General features: G+C 37.3%; 1 protein-coding gene across 4 annotated transcripts in view; it reads left to right on the plus strand.

Moving 5' to 3' along the window:
• Positions 1–21,617, plus strand: part of atp8a1 (ATPase phospholipid transporting 8A1) — a 345,629-nt gene that overhangs the window by 306,005 nt on the left and 18,007 nt on the right. For all 4 annotated transcript variants that reach the window (XM_060824479.1, XM_060824487.1, XM_060824506.1 and 1 more), the window contains one exon: positions 6,421–6,528. In XM_060824479.1, coding sequence (XP_060680462.1) covers positions 6,421–6,528 — 108 coding nt within the window. The remainder of the gene's footprint in view (positions 1–6,420; positions 6,529–21,617) is intronic.

Consider the following 21,617-nt stretch of genomic DNA (forward strand, 5'->3'; position numbering starts at 1 on the left):
AAATGAAGAGAATTTAGAAAGCTGGAGTATTCAGGATAAGGAGGAAATGAGAAATTGGATTTAACAAAGGAGCTACGAAGTTTGGCAATATAGTTTATTATCTGCTGCCTTGTGTGGAACAGTCTTCTACAGCACTTTATGTTTCAAGGATCTTGTTCACCAACCAACGGTTGTTCGCACTTCACCAAAAATGCATTGCCTCACTTTCTTAGATTCAGACCCTGTTTGAGGGGCATTTCCAGTTAGCTACTCTCTCTCTCTCTGTTGAGTTATTGTCATGATCTCAGAGGAACCACATCCACAGGGAACATAGGCTGAGGAATTAAGGTTACAATTTTGAGGTTATAACTTCAATCCATGTCACTTTGAATGCAACATCCCTGTCATGAATGCAGATTTTGGAATTAGCTATCTCTCTGGACTTTCCCCATTTATGTTAATCTCCTGCCCTGCAGAATGTTTGGTGTGAAGGAGCAAAGGTCACACCAATACCCCATACTGGTTAAGACTGCTCAGTCCTAAGCTTTTGGCAATTTCCCAAATGGAGTAATATTCTTCAGGAAAATAGAAATTTGTCCACCCAGATCAGGACAATATGCTCCCAGTGTGGGTTAATTAACTTCTATCTTTACTTCATACGCACACTCTCCAGGAAATGTTCTGTGGAACTAAAATGTAACAGGATTTTGGTCTGTGGTGTTAAAAATTATTATACCAGTCCTTTATGTCCATTGCTAAAACTCCTTACTTGTAGGAACCACGCCATCTTCTCATTCTAGGAAAGAGTTCTCACCGGTTTTATTTTTGCTTTAATTAAAAGGAACATATGTTGTCAACCATAATGAAACCAGATTTTTATGCATGAGCTGTTTTTCCCATCAGAATTTTATTATCTTTTTGGAGTTTCATGGTGCCTGTGATTTCTATCATAGGGCATTCAGAACAAACTTACAAAAACGCTCTGAAGTGTAGTGCTGCAAACAAAATTTCAATAGTTTGAACTAAATAAAACTCTATTATTAATTATACGTTTTTTAACAAATAAACAGAGTAATCTTTTGATTATTTTGATTTACAACTGCTGTGAGATTCAAAAGATATACTTACTCAGCCAAATGTAGATAGTTGTAATAAATTATGAGCATCCTCCTTTCAAAATAAAACTCTTGCTGATTCAGCTTGCCTTTTTGGAGGGACTTAATGCAGATCCGGGAAGCAAAAGCAAAAAATACAAAGTGCTTGAAGCACTTAAGTCAGTCAGATTTTGTGGATTGAATGCATGTTAACATTTCATATATAAACCCTTTGTCAGAACAGGCAGATATACCAAATGGATGAGCAATTAAAAAGGAGCAGAGTGAAGGGAAAACTACTGACAGATATATCTTAAGGCATAAGAGTGAACTGATTATGTGAATAAATGGGCAAATGGTGATTCCTTGAGACAGGAGTCATAATAAGGAAAATCAAACATATTAAAGGCATATATGAGAAACTAAGAACTAAATGTATTTTCTGCACGGATAGATGGAAAAGGCATTAGAAATGAAAGCATGAAAAATGAAAAGGTAGAACTAGCTGATGTGGACTGGAAGGTGAGAATAAAGTAGCAGGTTTGACATCAGGAGTGCAAACTGCTGTATCAACACACTGTAACAAAGGGTCACTATCTCATGCGCCATGCTGTTTCTTACTCAACTAGCACACCACGTAAAGCTGAGTATTTTCCAATATTATAATAAAGTCCATGCTGAGACCGAGAACTGCAAAGTGCCTCATGCTGTTCCTTTTCTCTGTTCGTATTTTTTAAATTATTATCATTCTTAATATTTCCAAGTCAGAAAGTAAATCCAGAACCGAAATGTCAATTCTGCTTGTATTGAATGATCTGATGAGTGCTACTAGCTTTTTTTTTCATTCTGGAAATTACTTAAAGTAGCCTTTAATGTGACATTGATTTTTGCTATCTGAACTCCTTTCCTGTTATAGTTTGAGTGCATTTCCTTGTTACTATTATTATGACCCACTGGGGTAGCACACTATAAATTGAACCCCGCTGTTCCTGGCATCTTACCAAATGTTAACGTTTTTTTTAAAAGTACACACAGTACCCAGAATTACCTGATTTTCAGACCAAGGTTAATAGAAAGCACAGACTTGGTTTCTGTATGAAACAGCAATTATTATTTATTGTAATTAATTAGACTATAGCTGGAAATAAACATATACCAACCATTATTGGTACATACTTCTATTAACTAACAATCTAATCCCCTTATAAACGCCCCCTTTTTCACACACACACACACACGCACACACGTGGGAAAAATAGATTATTGGTGGAGATTGAAAAACTGGGAAGTCGGTCCTGATTTTGATTATCCTCTGTTGGCTGCCCAGACTGCTTTGTTAAGATGTCTTTCTCGGGATGCTTTTACTGGTTTATAAGAAGTACAGAGTAATTGATTCACTTGGAAAATGTCTCTGATCTGTCAGTTCACAAGTCACAGATATACTGTTGCAGAAAAGGTGACTGGTTTTCTCCAAATTTAAATTGAGTTTTTGACTGCACAGTACAGTCAGCTTCTGAGCTGTGACAAGATCTGCAAGCTTTCTCTCTCACTTTTTTCCAACTCCAAGTTGCTCAGCCATCCGTGAACCAATCACACTGTTGTTGGCAAGCTAAAGTCTCTGCCATTGATAATTGTCACAATCCACCGACCAATCAATTACTTGTTCTCAGGACGAGCTGCACCAGTACACGCTGTTAGCTTTGGATCATTTGCAATCTGAACTTCAATTACTGCGTGTTTAGTTCAAACAGATGTTTGTAATACCTGCTATTGGTATCAGATTACTTGCTTCTGAAACTGTAGCTACTCTTTCGAACATTAGTTTTTAAAAATTGCTTTCTCATTTCAATCCCCAGTTTTTTAAAAAAATGCAAAATAAAAATACATGGTCCTTACACTTTGATAGTTGTATGACCAGAATGCATTGACATATGAACAGGGAAAGAATCATAATCTATTAATCACAAGTTGCTAAAAGGATGTTCTCAGCTGACATTCGTGTTTGTACACTCTCACAATGTATCAACCTCCTTTATAGACAATTGGCAGAACTTTGATTTCAGTGCTAAAGAGACCAACGTGCAGGTAATGTGAAATCACAAAGGAAGATAGCAGCTTATTAAGGGTGAATTCACACACCAGTTTTAACGGCAAGGTTATCACTTTGTTCCAGGTTTGAAGCTGGTTTGTGAATAGACCATTTTAATTGATGTGCGGGCCTGAAATTTTGAAATCCAACATGGCAGGTGGTTTGAGACCTAAATGCAGAGTACAGTGAGAATCTGATTGGGTTGGGTCCCACGGGAAGTATTGAGCAAACATTAAAGGGAACGTGTTTTCACATAATTGCTACTGTACAAAGGAAGGCTCATTATGCCTGCATCTGATCTTCAAACCATTGTCATTATCTTGGCCAATCTCCTGTATAATTCCCCCTTTCCCTTGTGCACTTTATCCAAGAAATCACACATTTGAACCTGCCTCCATCACATTTCGAGAAAGTGCATTTCATATCCTGACCACTCACTATGTAATAATATTTTTACTCACTTCACTTTAAAGCTATGCCCTCTTGTTATTTTACAAGTGGGAACTGTTTTTCCCAATCTAATCTTTCCAGCCTGCTCATGATTTTGAAAACCTCTATCAAACCTCCTCTCTGCCGCCTTCTGTCCAAGGAGAGCGATTCCAAATTTTTCAGTCCATCCTCAACTGAAGTTTTTTATTCCTGGAACCATTTGTGTAAATTGCTTCTGTATTCTATCTAATGCATTCACATTCCTCCTATAATGTGGCTCTCACAACTCGTTAAATGACTGATTAGTAATATGGTCAATTCTAAACATTCCTGATGAAGAGCTTATGCCCGAAATGTCTATTCTCGCTCCTCAGATGCTTCCTGACCTCCTGTGCTTTTCCAGTGCCATACTTTTCAACGCTGATCTCCAACACCTGCAGTCCTCACTTACTCTTCTTCAATTCTAGATACCAAAGTCAGAAAGGCTTTGAAAGGTGTATAGAGGTGGTTTACTGGAATGTTACCAGCATGAGGAATTTCATTTTGTGAAGAGTTTGCAGAGCTGATGTTGTGAAGGATAAAAGGAAATGTGATAAGAACTGAATGAAACGACATCCAGTGTCAGAAGGGTCAGTAGCCATGGCTTGTATATTTAAGGTGATTGGCAAAGAATCTGGTGATAATGTGAGGGAACACTTTTTGTTAAAACATCCAGAAATTTGTTTTGATTTGGAATGTACTGCTGCAAAGCGTGGTGGAAAATACTTAATAGCATTTAAAGGAATGTTATAAATGTTTAAAGGGAAGTAGTTGCAGGGTTACAAAGAAAGAGCAAGCCTTCCTAAGATTCTTTGAAAGAGTTAGCTGAGGACAATGAGCTGAACAGTTCTGTGCCATGTCTTTCTATGAAGTAATTATCTTTCTTGCAGGCAATATTAACAATAAAATATTCTTTACCTCAAAAATTGAAACAGCATTTGTGTGCCAAAGTTGTTGTCGTCTTCTTAAGCAGTCCCTCAAGAGAACTGACTTTCACTCCACGGTTATGATTTAGATGCTTGATCAACACAAATAAAAGCAAAATATTGCTGGAATAGATGCTGGAAATCTGAAATAAACACCAAAAGTTGGAGAAACTTAGCAGGTCTGTTAACATCTGTGGAGAGAGAAACAAAAGTAATGTTTTGAGCTCAAATGAAACCTTTTTCAGAAATGTTCTGAAGAGGAGTCTTAAAACAAATAACAGTTCACTAAGTAGCAAACTTAGAAATCCCATTTTGGGCATGATCAGGAGATAGTAACCAAAATTCCATTGTTTAGGTTACAGTTCACATTTGCGCAATCATAACCTTAAAATATTCAGTGGACCACTCCAATTGTGCAGTCTGATAGAATGTAATTGATTCCAATAACATTTAAAGTGTGTATGCCTTGATATATTTGTGAGAGATAATGAGGTACAGTTTTATTAACACAGTTAGAAATAGGCTTATCACCAATAATAATCATTTTGTCAAGTCCTCCACCTGTGAGTAATCTGATTTAACGTGATTAAAAAACTTTAAACTCTTTAACACTTCTATTCTGCCCATCCAGTGTAGATATTTTTAATCAGACTGTTCAAAATGTTATGACACATATCTAGGGCATGTCGGGTTTGAACCCAGACCTTCTGGCCATCTGACAAATGTTGGCATTTACACTTCAGACTAGTCTCCTCACATTTTATCTCACTCAACTTCACATATCATCATAATGTATGAACCATTTCCACATTCCTTCCGTCTTGAGTAAAGAAATTTCTCCAATCTATTAGTAATTATCCTGTATTTATAGAAACACAAAGCTAAACTACTGCAGATGCTGGAAATCTAAAACAGAGTACAAAGGAAATATTTAGGCCTGGTAACATCTGTGAACAAAAATATGAGGATTTGTATTTCAGGTTGATGATCAAAGTCTGAGGAAAGGTTATGAACATGATACGTCAATATGTATTTTTCCCAAAAAAACTCCAGTATTTTCTGTACTATGTTTCCTCAATGTTTATAATCTTACATGTGGAAGTATTGCTTCCCCATTTACCCTGCTCAGCTGTTAACAATCTCCAATAATTCACCATGAAGTCTACTCTCTTTTTTAAAGATGAAAACTTGACTAGAGAATCTTGGCAATAGCTGTGATCTCTTAATTCCAATACCGTCCTTATAATTTTTTTTTCCCAGTGCTTCTATATCCTTTTCATAAATTGGAGACAAGAACAGCATGGGCCACTACATTAGTGTACGCTAGTTGGTTTCTTAGGAACAAGTCATCTTTGATATATGGAGATGTTTTGAAGCATGCTTAATTACTGCCTTTATACCTAGGGAGGTAAACACAATTTGCACAGCCTTACCTTGTTGTTGCAGTTGAACAAATGCAATAACTTCAACTTCAATTTGTAACTTGATCATGACAAATTTTAATCTTTTAAGTGATGAAAAAGATCGCTGAATATGATCAGTCATGTTTAAAACTCTCTAACCTTTTGTGTGTTTCAACCAATTGCATCCAATTACACAAACATTGCTGGCAGAAACCACCTCCTGTTTAGAATTTCACTACAAATTGTGACCAGATAAAATCTTTCCTTTCTGCCTATAAACAAGCAAATAAAATTAAGTTGTTTAAAAGCTGCTAATTTGAATCTCAACTAAACGGCAAAGCATGTGAATAAACATATTTTTAATGTTAGTGCATTTATGATGCAGACATATGTTGATATTGTAATACATTAGATAATTTTACTCTATAATCTGATCTTGATATCTTTTTTTTTAAAACTAGTTTAGCCATGTGGCTATCTGGGGAAGTATCGGAATGTGGGTGGTGCTGTTTGGAATCTACTCGTCGCTGTGGCCTGCAATTCCACTGGCTCCTGATATTTCTGGAGAGGTACTTGTTTTGATATTTACATTTACCATTTATGTTGCAGAAAGAAAAGGCATATGACAACGTCCAAGTGCCCATTGGCTGTTATTTCTTCTGAAATAATTGTCAGATTTGTTTTTAATCATCATTCTGTGAAAGATCTTTTGCATTTGCAAAATTTCCCAAATGGATTTGGAAACTGTGATAATCTATTTACAAGATGCTCTGAAGAGTTTGTCACATTAGAACCAGAAATTGATAAGTTTGAAAAATAAATTAAATAATATTAAAAGTTTTGTCAAAGATGAAACTACACTAGTTTTGACTGGGTGTTGAAATGTATTCAAGAATATAGCCAAAGATATTTTGTTTTGCTACAACCAAGAAATTCAGTTACCCACTGGAGATCATCTAATTTGTTGGACTGACTATCTTCTAATATTTTAGTCCATTTACTTTTGGTCTCTCAAGACTCCCATTAAAAGCTAATTTCAGTCTTGACAATTACTTGGTTAGCAGTATTGTGTGGTGTGGACAAGAGATCCATACTCTGTGCCATTTTAGCCAAATTAAACAGACAGGATAGTACTGTTTGGTTTTACATTCAAGTCCGGGAAGAAAAACATTTATTTTCAAAAAATAATTAATTCGAGTCCCTGCTTTTATATTTACTGACTTGTGCTGAACAATGCATGTGCATGCATCAGAAAGGTTGCGCGTTGTTAAGAGGATAATAATTCTGTAGATTATCTCGCAACTTTCTCCTATAACTTAATTTGTACTTTGACTAAACCAGTTATTAATGTGTGCCTTACAAGGCATTATTTTCAGAGAAAATCTGGCACATGTATGATTAAGACATGACCTCGATATTTCTTTTAGTTACCAAATTTCTGTAGAACACTTTTGCCTCCTTTTATTCTTGTGCATTGTTTTCAATTTATGCTAAAATTCCAGCAATTAAATTGCCTCATTTCTGATTGTACCCCTAGCCTTGTAAGATCCTATTGGCTTTGAGATGCTTGAGTCCATGCAAAGTTAACTAAGTTTTTATCTTGATACTTCCAAGTAACTAAGAAAAGCACAATGATCTATAAGTAACTAACATCCAAAGGTGGTACTTATAATTTTAATCCCACAAACAAAAATCAAGATGTAGATTAGTACAAAATCTTTAATAAAAACAAACAGCTGGAAATGCAAGTGTAATATATATTGTTAAAGATGTGAAGTTGAAATAAATTGCTATGTACTTTGGCTGTAAATTGCTCAGTAACGTCAGCATTCGGACTGTCTTATAGGTTTGTGACAGCAGTAGACATGGTATTGTTCTTAAGTAACATATACCAGATTCTATGTTGTCTTTTCACTCTTGTTTAAGGAAGTGCTTAACTGTTTATTTACTGACTTCTGTTTGCTAATGACTGTCTGTGACTTGTTTTGCATAGTTGCATGGAAGAGATAATGCAAAGAGATATTAGAGGGGGAAGAATTTTAGAAGTTTGTCTGCATCTAAAGTGAAATAAGTCATTATTGCCACGAAGTATTGTCCATGTGCAATGTCAGCAATCTCTATCATTATTGATTTCTCAAGAAGTGCTGAAAAGTGCATGCAGTCTTATTTATTCATGTATGTCAATGTGTCATATGATAGACAGGGAATTTTTTTTTATTATCATAGTATTTTCATTTTGTGCTAATGATAATAAACAATACCAAAGAGAGACATAAAGCCAACATAACGAGACATTTGTAAAGGATAGAAAACCTGATGCTAGGCACTAAAATTCTACTTAAAACGCAAATGAAACTGATCAAACTACATTTTACAGAGATTCCTCTCTGAGAAGATTAGACTGTCAGATTGTGCGAGCTTTTTATTGGAAACCTGTTAATTCCAACAATGAGTGAGATGATGGATATTTTGTAAACTGCAGTATTAGTTCCTTTCTACTAGTGAATCAGAGTAAGGAATTAAATGTATAGGCATGGAAAAAATAGTGACCCACCTACATAGTGACCCACCTAACTATCTTACTTAATAAATATGCCTCTTGAGGCTAATTATAAAGTAACAGTTATGGAGGATAATTCTATCTTCCCCAGCTAAATTGGGGACTATTCACCAAGGGAGGAAATGAAAACGAATTATCAAAATCAAAGATTAATTTCAGGAGCAGTTCAAAAATCTACACCATGTATGTTGAATCATCTTTAGTTGATAAGCACACTACAAGTACAGTATTTGTAGTATCGGATATTTTATTCAAGTTACACAATAATTAAAGCAGTGCTTTAGACATAGATGTACAACCCTGTTGTGGTTACAAGCTGCAATTAATATCTGGACCCTGATTTCTTTTTTAATTATGTGATGCAGTCAGAAATGTATTAAAAATTATAACAATGTTATAAGATGTTTGTTCTAAAAGAATTCCAACCTGGCAAAGCTATAAACCTCTGACTGATGATTGGTATTTGTTTTTAAAATCGGTCTCCAAGTAATGACAAAAATCAAGTCAATGAAATTGCATTTCATTCTGAAGAACTTCAGATAGTTTCATTTATTTTTCTCTATGTGTACTTGTTACTATAGAATATATAGTAATGTGGAAATGTTACAGTCGGCATTTTCACCAAATTTTGTAACATAAGCAGTGTGTGTGTGTGGCATTCATGACTGACCATATAGGAGTGAAGAATTGTTGGTAGCAAGCTTTTGGGCTAAAAGTTAAATATTCTCAACATTATTCAAATTAATTGATGTGTTTGATGGTTTTTCTACTCTTCCTTTCTTATGCCAGGACTTAGGCTTTGCTTTGCTTTGTGAATAGAAATAAAGAATGTGAAGATTTCAATTCAAGGCCCACTGAACTTTGCAATGACTGCTTTTTTTATATTATCAATATTTCATTGAATGTGTATTTTAAACTTCACTTCCAAATTAGGTGCAGCAATATCTTAAATTTATAAAGCTGCATACCAATTTACCAGATTAGAATTTAGTAATTCCATGTGGCACACATGGATAATTAGGGTATTCACTCCTTTCAGCTTGCAGGTTAGCATATATGTATTTTTAACATTGCAGAACACCTTTGCTCTTTATACTTTTGTTTCCTGGTCATTATTAAAAAGTAATATCGATGGACGAGGGTGAAAATAGCCCACATTTGTACTAACAAATTTGCATTTCATATTAGAGATTTTAGTAAACCAACATTGTCTCTTTCTCAATGTCATGTTTCTGAATGACAAGTGGAGAGGTGTCAAACTCATTTACTTACTATTGTGTTGGTATGACACCAAAAAAAACTTACAAATTGAAATAATTGAATATAAAATCCTTTGTATCTACATTACGAAATAAATTTATTTTTAATTGTTGTGGATGTGTTTTGAAGAAGCTCCTTGGAAAAAAATTGAAGCTGAACTCTTAATCTGAGCAGCTGTCATGTTGTATAGACAGCAGACTTGTTGTTTTCCCTCTGGGGCCTATTGGGCCTTCAAAACACCAAGCTTTGTGACTCTGTGATTTCTGATCCCTTGTGAATCCCCCTGGGAGCTACTTTTGTGACAGAATCCCATTTGAAGGGGCTAAGGCCTAGAGAAGAAGTTTGGCATGGGCCACAAATTTCACACATTAGGAACAATTTGTAAACCGCGCACAGAGGCAGCCGGGACCTGTCCCCAGAACAGACTGCCCCTGTTACCAGTATTATATGAAAAGGATCACTTTTCTGTTTCCCAGATGATTTGCCTGTGTGTGGAGGGATGTGAAAAGTTAGAAACAAAAATGGTTTCTACACAGTGTTTGGGGGGTAGGGGGGTGTTGAGGGGAGAGCTTTTGTACAGAAAGGAAGGAAATACCTCTGGGATTTTATTTTTCCCTTCGTACAAAATACAATGAAACTCTCTGTTTTCAATACGAATGTGAGGTTTAAATCTTTGAGCTTTGGATTACCTCTGCAGTACAAAATCTGACAGGCTTTCAAATATAAAATAAAAACTTTGTCTTTTTAATGCATTTTGATCATTTCTAAAGGCACTGAAATTTGAATAGCAGGTCCCAATTGTCCTCTCTTCAGAACTGAAATTAGAATACTTACGATTAACTCGGCACAGGCAACTTCAACAGTCTTCAGCTTAATCAGAGAATAAAATCACCAACTTGGATTAGACTACATGAACATAAAGCTTCCTGCATTATTTGTCCTTCTCATCCAAAATGGTATTAAAAATAGTTAATATAGATTTTCTTTACTACAAATTAGTTTTGATGAAACATAGGACTATTGGCTTATTCAGAAAATGAAAGAGCGCTAGCACTTACCTTCTAAAATGTAGCAAAATGAATTATGGATAACAATTGGGATGACTTGTCAGAATTAAATATTATTTAACAATTTTGAAAATGTTAAATATGTCATTAGTATCAATGGAAATCCACAATAATTTTACATCAAATGAACTTAAAATGCAATCTCATTTCTTCCAAAATTGAAACTGGTGTCAGTTATTAGTTTGGTTACGTACTTTGTATTGTTGCCTGTTTGAAATTTCTGTTCAAATTAGTGACATTGCAGGAGAAAATTATGGCAAATGTTTTCATACTGGCTTTTTGTTTAGTCTTCTCCCCCAACTTAATAAGATAATGCAAGCTAAACTTTATTCTTTGTTCTCAAAATGTTTCTGGGAATTGAAAGAAAAGTTAGCAGGCGAAAGTGGGAACACTTTGAAGTTGTTCTGGTAATGCTAAAGTTACCAAACAGTTTGGTCTGTTTTGTATTGGTAAATGCTCTCATTTAAAGTTAATGAACGTACCTCATGATCAAAAGCTCGCCAACCAAAAGAAAAAAAGTAATTATTGTAAGGCATAAAGATGTTGTGGGGCATTTCATCACAAATGATCCAAGATACACTTCATGGGATTGAGTAGTTCTTTCCTTTTTTAATAATAGAATGAGTAGTTCATTTTTCTGTTAACAAGAAACAACTGAGTTAGTTTTAGTCGCAAAGTCCAATCATGTTGAGAGGGTGGAAGGGTCGAATTGATGTATGTAAAATTGATGGGCTGTAGCTGCAATGAGATAAATGGTCAGAAACTCAGTTTGAAATGTTGGACTGAATTTTATGCAGGGAAGGATGATAGTGTCCCCTCTCCAGAGATTTATGCAAATACTCTGAGGGTACAAATTCAAATTCCACCAGGCAGCTGGTAGAATATAAATCCCATTAGTTAATTTGAAAAATGAAGTTCCTTTCAGTGATTATGACCATGGTAACTATAGTAACATGGTAAACATGCATCTGGTTAGGGAAAGAAATCTGCCATCCTTGCCTGGCCTGGTCTTAATGTAATTCAAAATCCACAGAAATATGATTGACTCTTAACTGCTCTTTGAAATGACTTTGTGATCCAGTTAATTCAAGGCACCAAATCCTGGCCCTGTCAGTGACTCCCAAAATCCAATGAAAGAATTTTTTTTAAAAAAAAACTGAGTGAGGGTTACTTGGTACTATTGGACTCTTTCATTGGAAACAACAGTGGTGACAGTATGAGGTTCTTAAGTAGTTATTAATTGAAGTAAAATACCTTCAGAAATACTAAAGCAACAAGTACGGTGTCTGTGCCATGGCATCCTGTTTCATGCCCACCCCTTCAGCCATCGCATCCCCAGTAGACCATTGGTTGAGAAATATTAAAATAAAATTGGCAAATTTCCCTGATTTTTATTGAATAATGCATTAGAATCCTCTCTATCATCCTGAAGCTAGTCTTTTAATTGAAGATAATGGAAAAGAGCACGAAGCTATAATCTCCTGGAGACAATAGGTCAAAATCTAAAATGGTAGAAAAGCTGTAGCAGACATTTAAGCGTATTTGTTCTAATTTTCAAGCAAGATGTATTCATTGAGGAAGAAACGCTCAGTGAGAAAATGACACTGCAGTCACAAATAGAATGGAAAGGCAAAAATTAGTGGTAAGCCAAAAAATTGGGAAGGTTTTAGAAACAAGCTAAGGATGACTAAAATGAAGAGATTAGAATGTGAGTGTAAAATAGCTAGAAATATAAAGCAACCATTAAGAGCTTCTACAGGTAAATAAAATGGAAAAGAGTAGGTAAACTTATTATTGGTACTTTAAATAATCAAGCTTGGAAACAAGGAAATGACAGAGACATTTGTGTCTGAATTTCCAGTAGAAAACCAGCATCTAAGGAAAAATAGTTGAAGAACAAAGGGGTAGAAGTGAGGGCAGAACTTGAAACAATCACTCTTATATGAGAGAGAATTCTTGAAAAACGAATTAATCTAAAAGCTGAAAAGTTCCAATCATTGTTGACCTGCACCCTCAGGTATTAAAAGAAGCTCCTGGAGAGATACTGGATCCATTGATTGTTATCTTCCAAACTGTCCTTGATCTGAGGATTGAAAATCCACAAAAATAATAGTTCTTTCCTTGAATAAAACTGAGACAAAAAGCTGTTACAAGTCAAAGAGCCTAAAATCTGTTAATGGGAAAATGCTTGGATCCATTATTAAGGAAGGAGAGGACATTCGGAGCAATTTAATGCACTTAGGAAGTCAGCATGTTTTTCTGATGTGTTTGATAAAGTACTTTGAGAATGTAATAAGTAGGGTGAATAGAGTGTACACATAGTATACTTAGATTTCCAAAAGACATTTTATAAAGTGCCACAGAAATGGTGACTCTTCTGCATAAAATGAGATTATCAAGTTGGGGTGGTATATTAAGACAGGTAAGGGATTGGCTAGCTAAAAAGAAACAGTCAGAATAGATGGCTGTTTCAGGTTGGCAAATTGTAACTACTGGAGTCACACAGTGGTCAATGCCGAGGCCTTGACTATTTACAATCTATATTATTGACTTAGGAGAAAAGAATGAGTGAATCAGAGTTTTAATAGGAGAGAATCCAGGGTATAAGGAGCAGGCAGAAAGTTGAAGCTAAGGCCACAATCAATCAGCCGCAGGCAGACTTAAAGGGATCATAATGGCCTACCTGTTACTGTATGTGTTATGTTCAATAAACAGTCTCCATTTAAATGCCTCATTAAAACAATAACAGCTTCAGTGCTCCCTCAGAAATCCATTTGACTGTCAACCCAGACTGTGTTATAGTGGGACTTAACGCTGTAACCACATGACTCAAAGGCTGCTACTGACTCTAGGCTGTTTGTAAAGTTGTGATTTTCAAGAAACCAAAATCTCTGCAGGAGTTCTTCAGAGTTGTGTCCTAGGGATGACCATCTTCAGCTGCTTCCTCAATATACTTCCCTTCATCATGAGCTCAAAAGTGGGGATTGCACAACGTGCAGCACCATTCCAAATCCTCATGCATTGAAGCAGTCCAAGTTTAAATGCAGCAAGTCTTGGACAATATCCAGGCTTGGACTAACAAGTGGGAAATGACATTTGCGGCACACAAGTGGCGGACAATGACTGTCTCCGAGCTTAAAGTGAGAGGGGAGAGATTTATAAAGGACCCAAGGGGTAAGTTTTTCATGCAGAGGGTAGTGCATGTATGGAGCAAGCTACCAAAGAAAATGGAGGTTATGGGTATAATTTCAACATTTAAAAGGCATCTGAATGCATAAATCAGAACATTTTCATTTTCCAGACCCTTCTGTAGAAAGATCACCAGAACCGAAACATTAACTCTGATTTCTCTCCACAGTTGGTGCCAGATGTTGAGAGATTTTCCAGAAATTTCTGTTTTTGTTGTGATTTTCAAGTATGGACTGATGCTGTTCTGCTTTCAGTTGACTTTGAATTGAATTGAGTTTATTGTCACATGTACCGAAGCACAGTGAAAAGCTTTGTCTTGTGAACAGATGACATAGTTAAATAGTATAGATAAGTAAATAATAGGTAAACAGCGGCAAATTAAGTGTTTGTAAGTCCATGCAGTATTCTAACAACAGTAGGGTGGAAACTGTTACGAAACTGGCTGGTGTGTGTTCAGGCTTCTGTACCTTTTCCCCAGTGATAGAGGTTGTAGAGAAACAGTGCCAGGATAGGATGGATCTTTGAGAATGCTGGTGGCCTTTCCTTGACACAGGCCTGGTAGATGGATTCTATAGATGGGAGGTTGGCCTTTGTGATTTTCCGGGCTGAGTTCACCACTCTCTGTAACTGTCTCCGATCTTGAATAGTACAGTTGCTATACCAGATAGTGATACATCCAGACAGAATACTCTTGATGTGCATCTTTAAAAGTTGGCAAGGGTATTTGCCGTCATGCCAAATTTCCGCTGCTACTTGAGGAAGAAGAGACTTTATTGGGCCTTTTTAACCAGTGCATCCACCTGAAGAGTCCAAGAAAGCTTGTGGATGACCACTCTCAGGAGCTTGACACTTTCCACTTGTTCCACTTGTTAATGTGTAGGAGGGCATGAGTAACATCCTGCCGAAAGTCAATAGTGTGCTCCTTGGTTTTGCTGGCATTGAGAGCTAGGTTGTTCTCAGTGCACCATTTTTCCAGGTTTTCCACTTCCCATCTGAAGTCTGTTTCATCACCACCTGAGATTCGACCGACCAAGGTGGTGTCATCAGCGAACTTGTAAATGGCATTAGTCTGGTACTTAGCGACGCAGTCATGGGTATAGGGTGAATACAATAGGGAGCTGAGTACACACCCCTGGGGGGCTCTAGTGTTGAGTGTTAGTGAGAATGAAATATTGTCCCCAATCTTCACTGATTGTGGCCTGTGGGTCAAGAAACTGAGGATCCAATTGCAGAGTGGGGCTTAGTCAGAGATCACTAACTTTAGTAATCAGTTTGTAGGGGGTTATAGTGTTGAAGGCTGAACTGTAGTCAATGAGTAGGATTCTTACGTAGCTATTCTTGGTGTCAAGATGCTCAAGGGAGGAGTGAAGGTTAAGTGACATGGCATCTGACGTGGATCTGTTGGTCCGATAGGCAAATTGGAGTGGGTCAAGAGTAGTGGGGAGTACTTTATGACCACCAAAGTTAGGGCTACTGGGTGGTAGTCATTGAGACATGTTGCATAAGCCTTCTTAGGCACAGGGATGATGTTGGCCCTCTTGAAACAGGCAGGGACCATGGTCTGCTGCAGGGAGAGGTTGAAGATGTCTGAAAAGACCTTTGCCCCTTGATCTGTGCATGCTCTGACTGTACAGCCTGGTACTCCGTCTGGTCCCATTTTTTTCCTTGGTTTCACACGAAGGAAAACTGATCTACTCTGATGCAGTGAATCTTGGGATAGGTTCTTGTGTTCTAGGACTTTGTTGTTTTAATGCATGTGATATCACGTTCAACCATAAAAGCCTAATTTCAATATTGTGATGAATACAAAAACCCAAGTCATAACTTTTCAATGTTTCATTTTACATGTATTGTCCCATTCCTCCTGTCACTATAAGGGGGCAGCACTGCTGAATGCTTTCAAACCCTGTTGATCATATGTGAGGTCCACATCCGGTATATGATTCCATAATGATGAGGTTCCACTTCTTTCTCCTTCTAAACGTTAAATATATATAATTTGTCCCTCTGCTCTATCCTCCTTTCCTCATTGACTCCCAGCACCTCCGTACAATCTACATTGTACCAGCCAAGACTCACTAAAGACTGGACTTGGCCAATCATCTATACTTAAGTAGTCCTTAATTTTGCTGGACATAAAATTGCTACCTGTCTAACATTAATGATCCAACAAAACCTTCAACAATGAGGTTATGTGCTAAAAATGCAATAGGATTGAAGATCTATTTTAAACAAGAATAATGATAAACTGAATAGTTGGGGATAAGTCCAAAATTAAGTGGGAAATGATAAACGGACAATAAAAGGAAGGGACAGAGAGTACAGATCTAAGATCAAATGAACAGCAGGATAATGAATCAATTAACAAAAGGACAAAACCTGAATTTGAATGCATGTAGCATTCTAAACAAAACAGATGAGCAAGTAGTGCAAATTGAGATGAATAAGTACAATGTAAAGAGCATTACTGGAATATGGCTGCATAATAACCTAGACTGAGTCCTGAATATTGAAGAGTGTGTAACATTTTGGAAGGAGAGTGTGTATCTGTGTATGGGAGAGTGACTGTGCGGGAAAGGATGTTGGGAAACTTGAAAGGGTGCAGAATAGATTTACAAGGATGTTGCCAAGGTTAGAGGGTTTGAGCGAGAGGAGAGGCTGAACAGGCTGGGGCTGTTTTCCCTGGAGCGTCAAAGGCTGAGGGGTGACCTTAAAAAGGTTTATATAATCATAAGGGGCATAGCTAGGATAAATAGACAAAGTCTTTTCCCTGGGGCTGGGGAGTCCAGAACTAGACAGCATAGGTTTAGGGTGAGAAGGGAAAGATACAAAAGAGACCCATGGGGCAATTTTTTCACACAGAGGGTGGTATGTGTATGGAATTAGCTGCCAGAGGAAGCGATGGAGGCTGGTACAATTGCAACATTTAAAAGGCATTTGGATGGGTATATGAATAGGAAGGGTTTAGAGGGATAAAGGCCAGATGCTGGCAAATGGGACTAGATTAGGCTGGGCTATCTGGTCAGCATAGACGAGTTGGACCAAAGGGTCTGTTTCCGTGCTGTACGTCGCTATGACTCTATGACAGAAAGCTTAAGAAAATGGATGAGAAGTGTTTCTTTAATTAACGATGCTATTAACATAAAAAAGTAGGATGATCTAAATTCAGGGACCCAAGGTATAGAAGCAGTCTGGATAGAAATGAGGAATGATAAAGGCCAGAGGTCACTTGTGGGAGTTGCTGTACAAGCCCATGACAGAAAACAATGGTAGGACAATGTATCAAGGAAGAAATGATGGGAGCTTGTCAAAAGGATGCAATGATTATTGTAGGAAATGATTTAACCTCCATTCAGATTCGAAAAATGGTTTGGATGAGGAATTCATTGAATGGTTTCAGGATAATTTCATAGAGCAGTATGTAATGGGACCAACTAAAGAACACACTGTATTAAACCTGGTTTTGATCAAGAAGATAGGATTAATTACTAACCTCATAGTGAAAGCACTCCTAGTGCCAGTGATCATAATATGATTGAATGTTACCTACAGTTTAAAGGTCTAAGACTTCCTTTTTTAATTTAAACAAGGGCATTGTGAGGGCATGAAAGAGGAGTTAGCAAAAATGAACTACCAATTTAGGTTAATGGATAGGTCAATAGAGCCACAGTGGCAAACATTCAAGGGCATATTTCAGAAAGCACGCAATAGATACATTCCAACAAATAAGAATTCTAAGTGATGGACATGCTAGCCATGGATAACTTTTAAAAACAAAAAGTCAAAGGTAGTATCAAACTCAAAGAAAAGACATATAATTGTGGAAACATAGGTAATCTGAAGATTAGACAGCGAAGATTAATAAGGAAGAAAAAATTAGATTACAAGAGAAAGCTAGCCAAAAATATAACATCTGATCGGAAAAGTTTTTTTTCAGATACTTAAGAAAGAAAAGAATTAACAATGTGTTGCTTCCATAGAAAATACATTGGGGAATTAGTACTTGAGGGTAAAGAGAGCAGACAAATTGAATAGGTACTTTGCTGTGGTCTTTGCTAATGAGAATACAAGCAACATCACAGAAATAGCTGTAACTTAGAAATTGAAAGAGAGAAAAAAAAACCTTAAATTACAATTACCGGAGAAGAAGTACTGAATAAATTGTTGGAACTGTGAGTTGATATATCCTAGGTCCTGATGGATTTCATCCTACAGTTTAAAAGAGGTAGCTAGTGAGACTTGGTGTAAAATCAGAAATTGCTGTGTAATGAGGCAGGAATAATTAATGATCTCCTAGTTAGGGATCCTCTTGGAAGGGGTGATCACAGTCTGGTTGAAGTTAGAATACAGATGGAAAGTGCAAAGATAAAATCCAATACCCGTGTCCTGTGCTTAAGTAAAGAAGACTACGATAGGATGAAGGAGGAGTTGATTAAAGTAGACTGGAAGCAAAGACTTTATGGTGGGACAGTTGATGAACAGTGGAGAACTTTCAAAGCAATTTTTCAAAGTGCTCAGCAAAAGCATATACTAATGAAATGGAAGGACTGAAGGAAAAGGGGTAATCTGCCATGGGTGTCTAAGGAAATGAGGGAGGCTGTCAAAGTGAAAGAGAAGGCATACAAAGTGGCATAGACTAACAGGAAACTAGAAGATTGGGAAAACTTTAAAGATCAACAGAAATGTCAACACAAAAAATGCTAGAAAGAAAAGTAAGAGAGATTATAAAAGTAAACTAGCTCAGAATATAAAGACATTACAAATGTTTCTACAAAAAATATAAAATGAAAAAGAGTAGCTAAGGTAAACTTTGGTCAGTAAACAGAGGATGAGAAGAGGGGTTTAGTAATGGGATATGAGGAAACGACCAAGGCATTTAACAGATATTTTGTGTCAGTCTGCAGTGTGGAGGGCATGAATAACATACCAGTAACTGACAAGATGGCTAAGGTAGGTGAGGACCTAGAAACAATATTATTACAAAAGAGGTAGTGTTGGGCAAGCTAATGGAACTCTAGGTAAACAAGTTTCCTGGCCCTAATATATCCCAGGGTACTAAAAGAGACGGCGGGAGACATAGCAAACACACTTGTGGTAATTTTTCAAAATTCTCTGGGTTCTCGTTCAGTTCCAGCAGATTGGATAACAGCAAGTGTGATGCCACTGTTTGAAAAAGGAGATAGTCAAAAGATGAGGAATTATAGACCGGTTAGCTAAACCTCTGTAGTGGGAAAAATGCTTGAACTTATTCAGGAAGAAATAGCAAGACATCTCGATAGAAACTGTACCATTGGGCAGACGTAGTGTGGGTTTGTGAAGGGCAGGTCATGCTTACCTAATCTACCGGAATTCTATGAAGACATTATGAGCACAGTGGACAACAGTAACCCAGTAGATGTGTAATTAGATTTCCAAAAAGCATCCATCAGGGTGCTGCACAAAAAAAATTGCTGCATAAGATAAAGATGCATGGCGTTACAGGCAATGTATTAGCACGGAGAGAGAATTGGTTAACTAACAGAAAGCAAAGTGTGGGAATAAATGAGTAATTTTTCTGGTTGGCAATCCCTGGGGTGCCTCAGGGATCAGTGTTGGGAACACAGTTATTCACAATTTACATAGATGATTTGGAGTTGCGGACCATGTGTAGCATGTCGAAGTTTGCAGATGACACTCAGATGAGTGTAAAGCAAAAGGTGCAGAGCACTCTGAAACTTTGCAAAGGGACATAGTTTAAGTGAGTGAGCAATGATCTGGCAAATTGAGTACAATGTTAATAAATGTGAAGTCATCTGTTTTGGTAGGAATAACAGTAAAAAAAGACTATAATTTGAACAGTAAAAAAATTGCAGCATGCAGATTTGCAGAGGGACCTGGGTGTCCTTTTGCATGAATCACAGAAGGTTGGTCTGCAGATGTAACAGGTAATTAAGAAGGCAAATGGAAACTACAGGTCTGTTAGCTTTCTCATATGTCATTGGAAAAATGTTACATCGTATTATTAAAGATGTTATAAAAGGGCACTTGCATAAAATCAACAAAATCAGGCAGAGCCAACATGGTTTTTCAAAGCGAAATCATGTTTACTAATTTGTTGGAGTTCATTGTAGGGGTAACATTTGCTGTAAATAAAAGGGAACCATTGGGTGCATTATACTTAGAGTTCCAGAAGGCATTTGATGAAGTTCCACATCAAAGATTATTGCAGAAAATAAAAACTCATGGTGCTGGAGGTAACATATTAGCATATTAGAAGATTGGCTGACTAACAGGAAGCAACAAGTAGGAATAAATGGGTGTTTGTCAGGCTGCTAAGATGTCATGAGTGATGTGCCACAGGGGTCAGTGCTCTTTACAATTTATATAAATGATTCCGATGAAGGGATTGAGCATATAGAAGCTAAATTTTCTGATGGCACAAAGATAGGTAAGAAAATGAGTTGTGAAGTGGACATAGGTTCCTACAAAGAGATATAGATAGGTTCTGAGTGGGCAAAAATCGAGCAAAAGGAGTGTAATGTCTCAGGACTCTCCACTTTTTCCTGAAAAAAAAGTCTTGAACCTATCCACCACCACCACCCTCTGCCTCGTCGAGATTGTCCTCATTCTGAACAATGTCTCCTTTAACACCTACCGCTTTGTTCAGATCAAACATGTGACCGTGGATACCTGCGTGGGCCCCAGCTTTGCTTGTTTCTTGTGGAGTACATAAAACATTCCTTGTTCCAATTCTACTTGGGGGTCCATCCCACAACTCTTTTCTCTGATACATCGTGGTGCTTTCCTCTCTTCCAAAATAGCAATTTTGGCTCCAATTTCCACCCTGCTCTCACTTTCACCTGATCTATTTCTGTTTCCTATTTTCCCTTCCTCGATATCTCTCTTTCCATTTCTGGCCACCAGTATCCACTGCAAATTCACTGACTCTCTCAGTTACCTTTTGATAATATCAGTTTCCACAAGTGGACCACTGAAATGGCCACCTTTTTCCTCAACCGATGATTTCCACCACTGTGATTGACAGGGTCCTTAACCATGTCTGACCCACCTCCTGCCCTTCTGCCCTCACCTCTTCTGTTCCTGCCACAACAGAGATAGGGTTCTCCAATCTTCACACTTCATCCCACCAGCATCAACATCTAAAGGATAATAAATTGCCAATTTTGCCACTTCCAGCGAAATGTCACCACACATCTCTCTCCACTCCCTTGTCAGCCTTCCTTTCCCTATGCAACTACTTGGTCCAGTCCTCCTCCACGCTCCATACCTTCCCACATTCCCATGGCACCTTTCCATGCAAATGTATAAGATGTAACACATGTCCCTTTACTTCCTACTCCTTCATCGTCCAAGACCCCAGGCACGCCTTCCAGGTAAAGCAGTGATTTATCTACACATCACTCAATCTAGTCTCCTGTATCTTGCTCACATTGTGGTCTTCTCTACAGTAAGAAGACAAAATGCAAACTGGGTGACCACTTTGAGGAAAATCTACATTTTGGCTGCAACAATGACCCTGAGCTTCTGGTTCCCTGGTCAACATCTCGCTCAGGTTTGCTGTAGCATTCAGTAAAGCTCAGTG

This window comes from Hemiscyllium ocellatum, chromosome 1, assembly GCF_020745735.1.
Source record: "Hemiscyllium ocellatum isolate sHemOce1 chromosome 1, sHemOce1.pat.X.cur, whole genome shotgun sequence".
In the NCBI taxonomy this organism is placed as follows: domain Eukaryota; kingdom Metazoa; phylum Chordata; class Chondrichthyes; order Orectolobiformes; family Hemiscylliidae; genus Hemiscyllium; species Hemiscyllium ocellatum.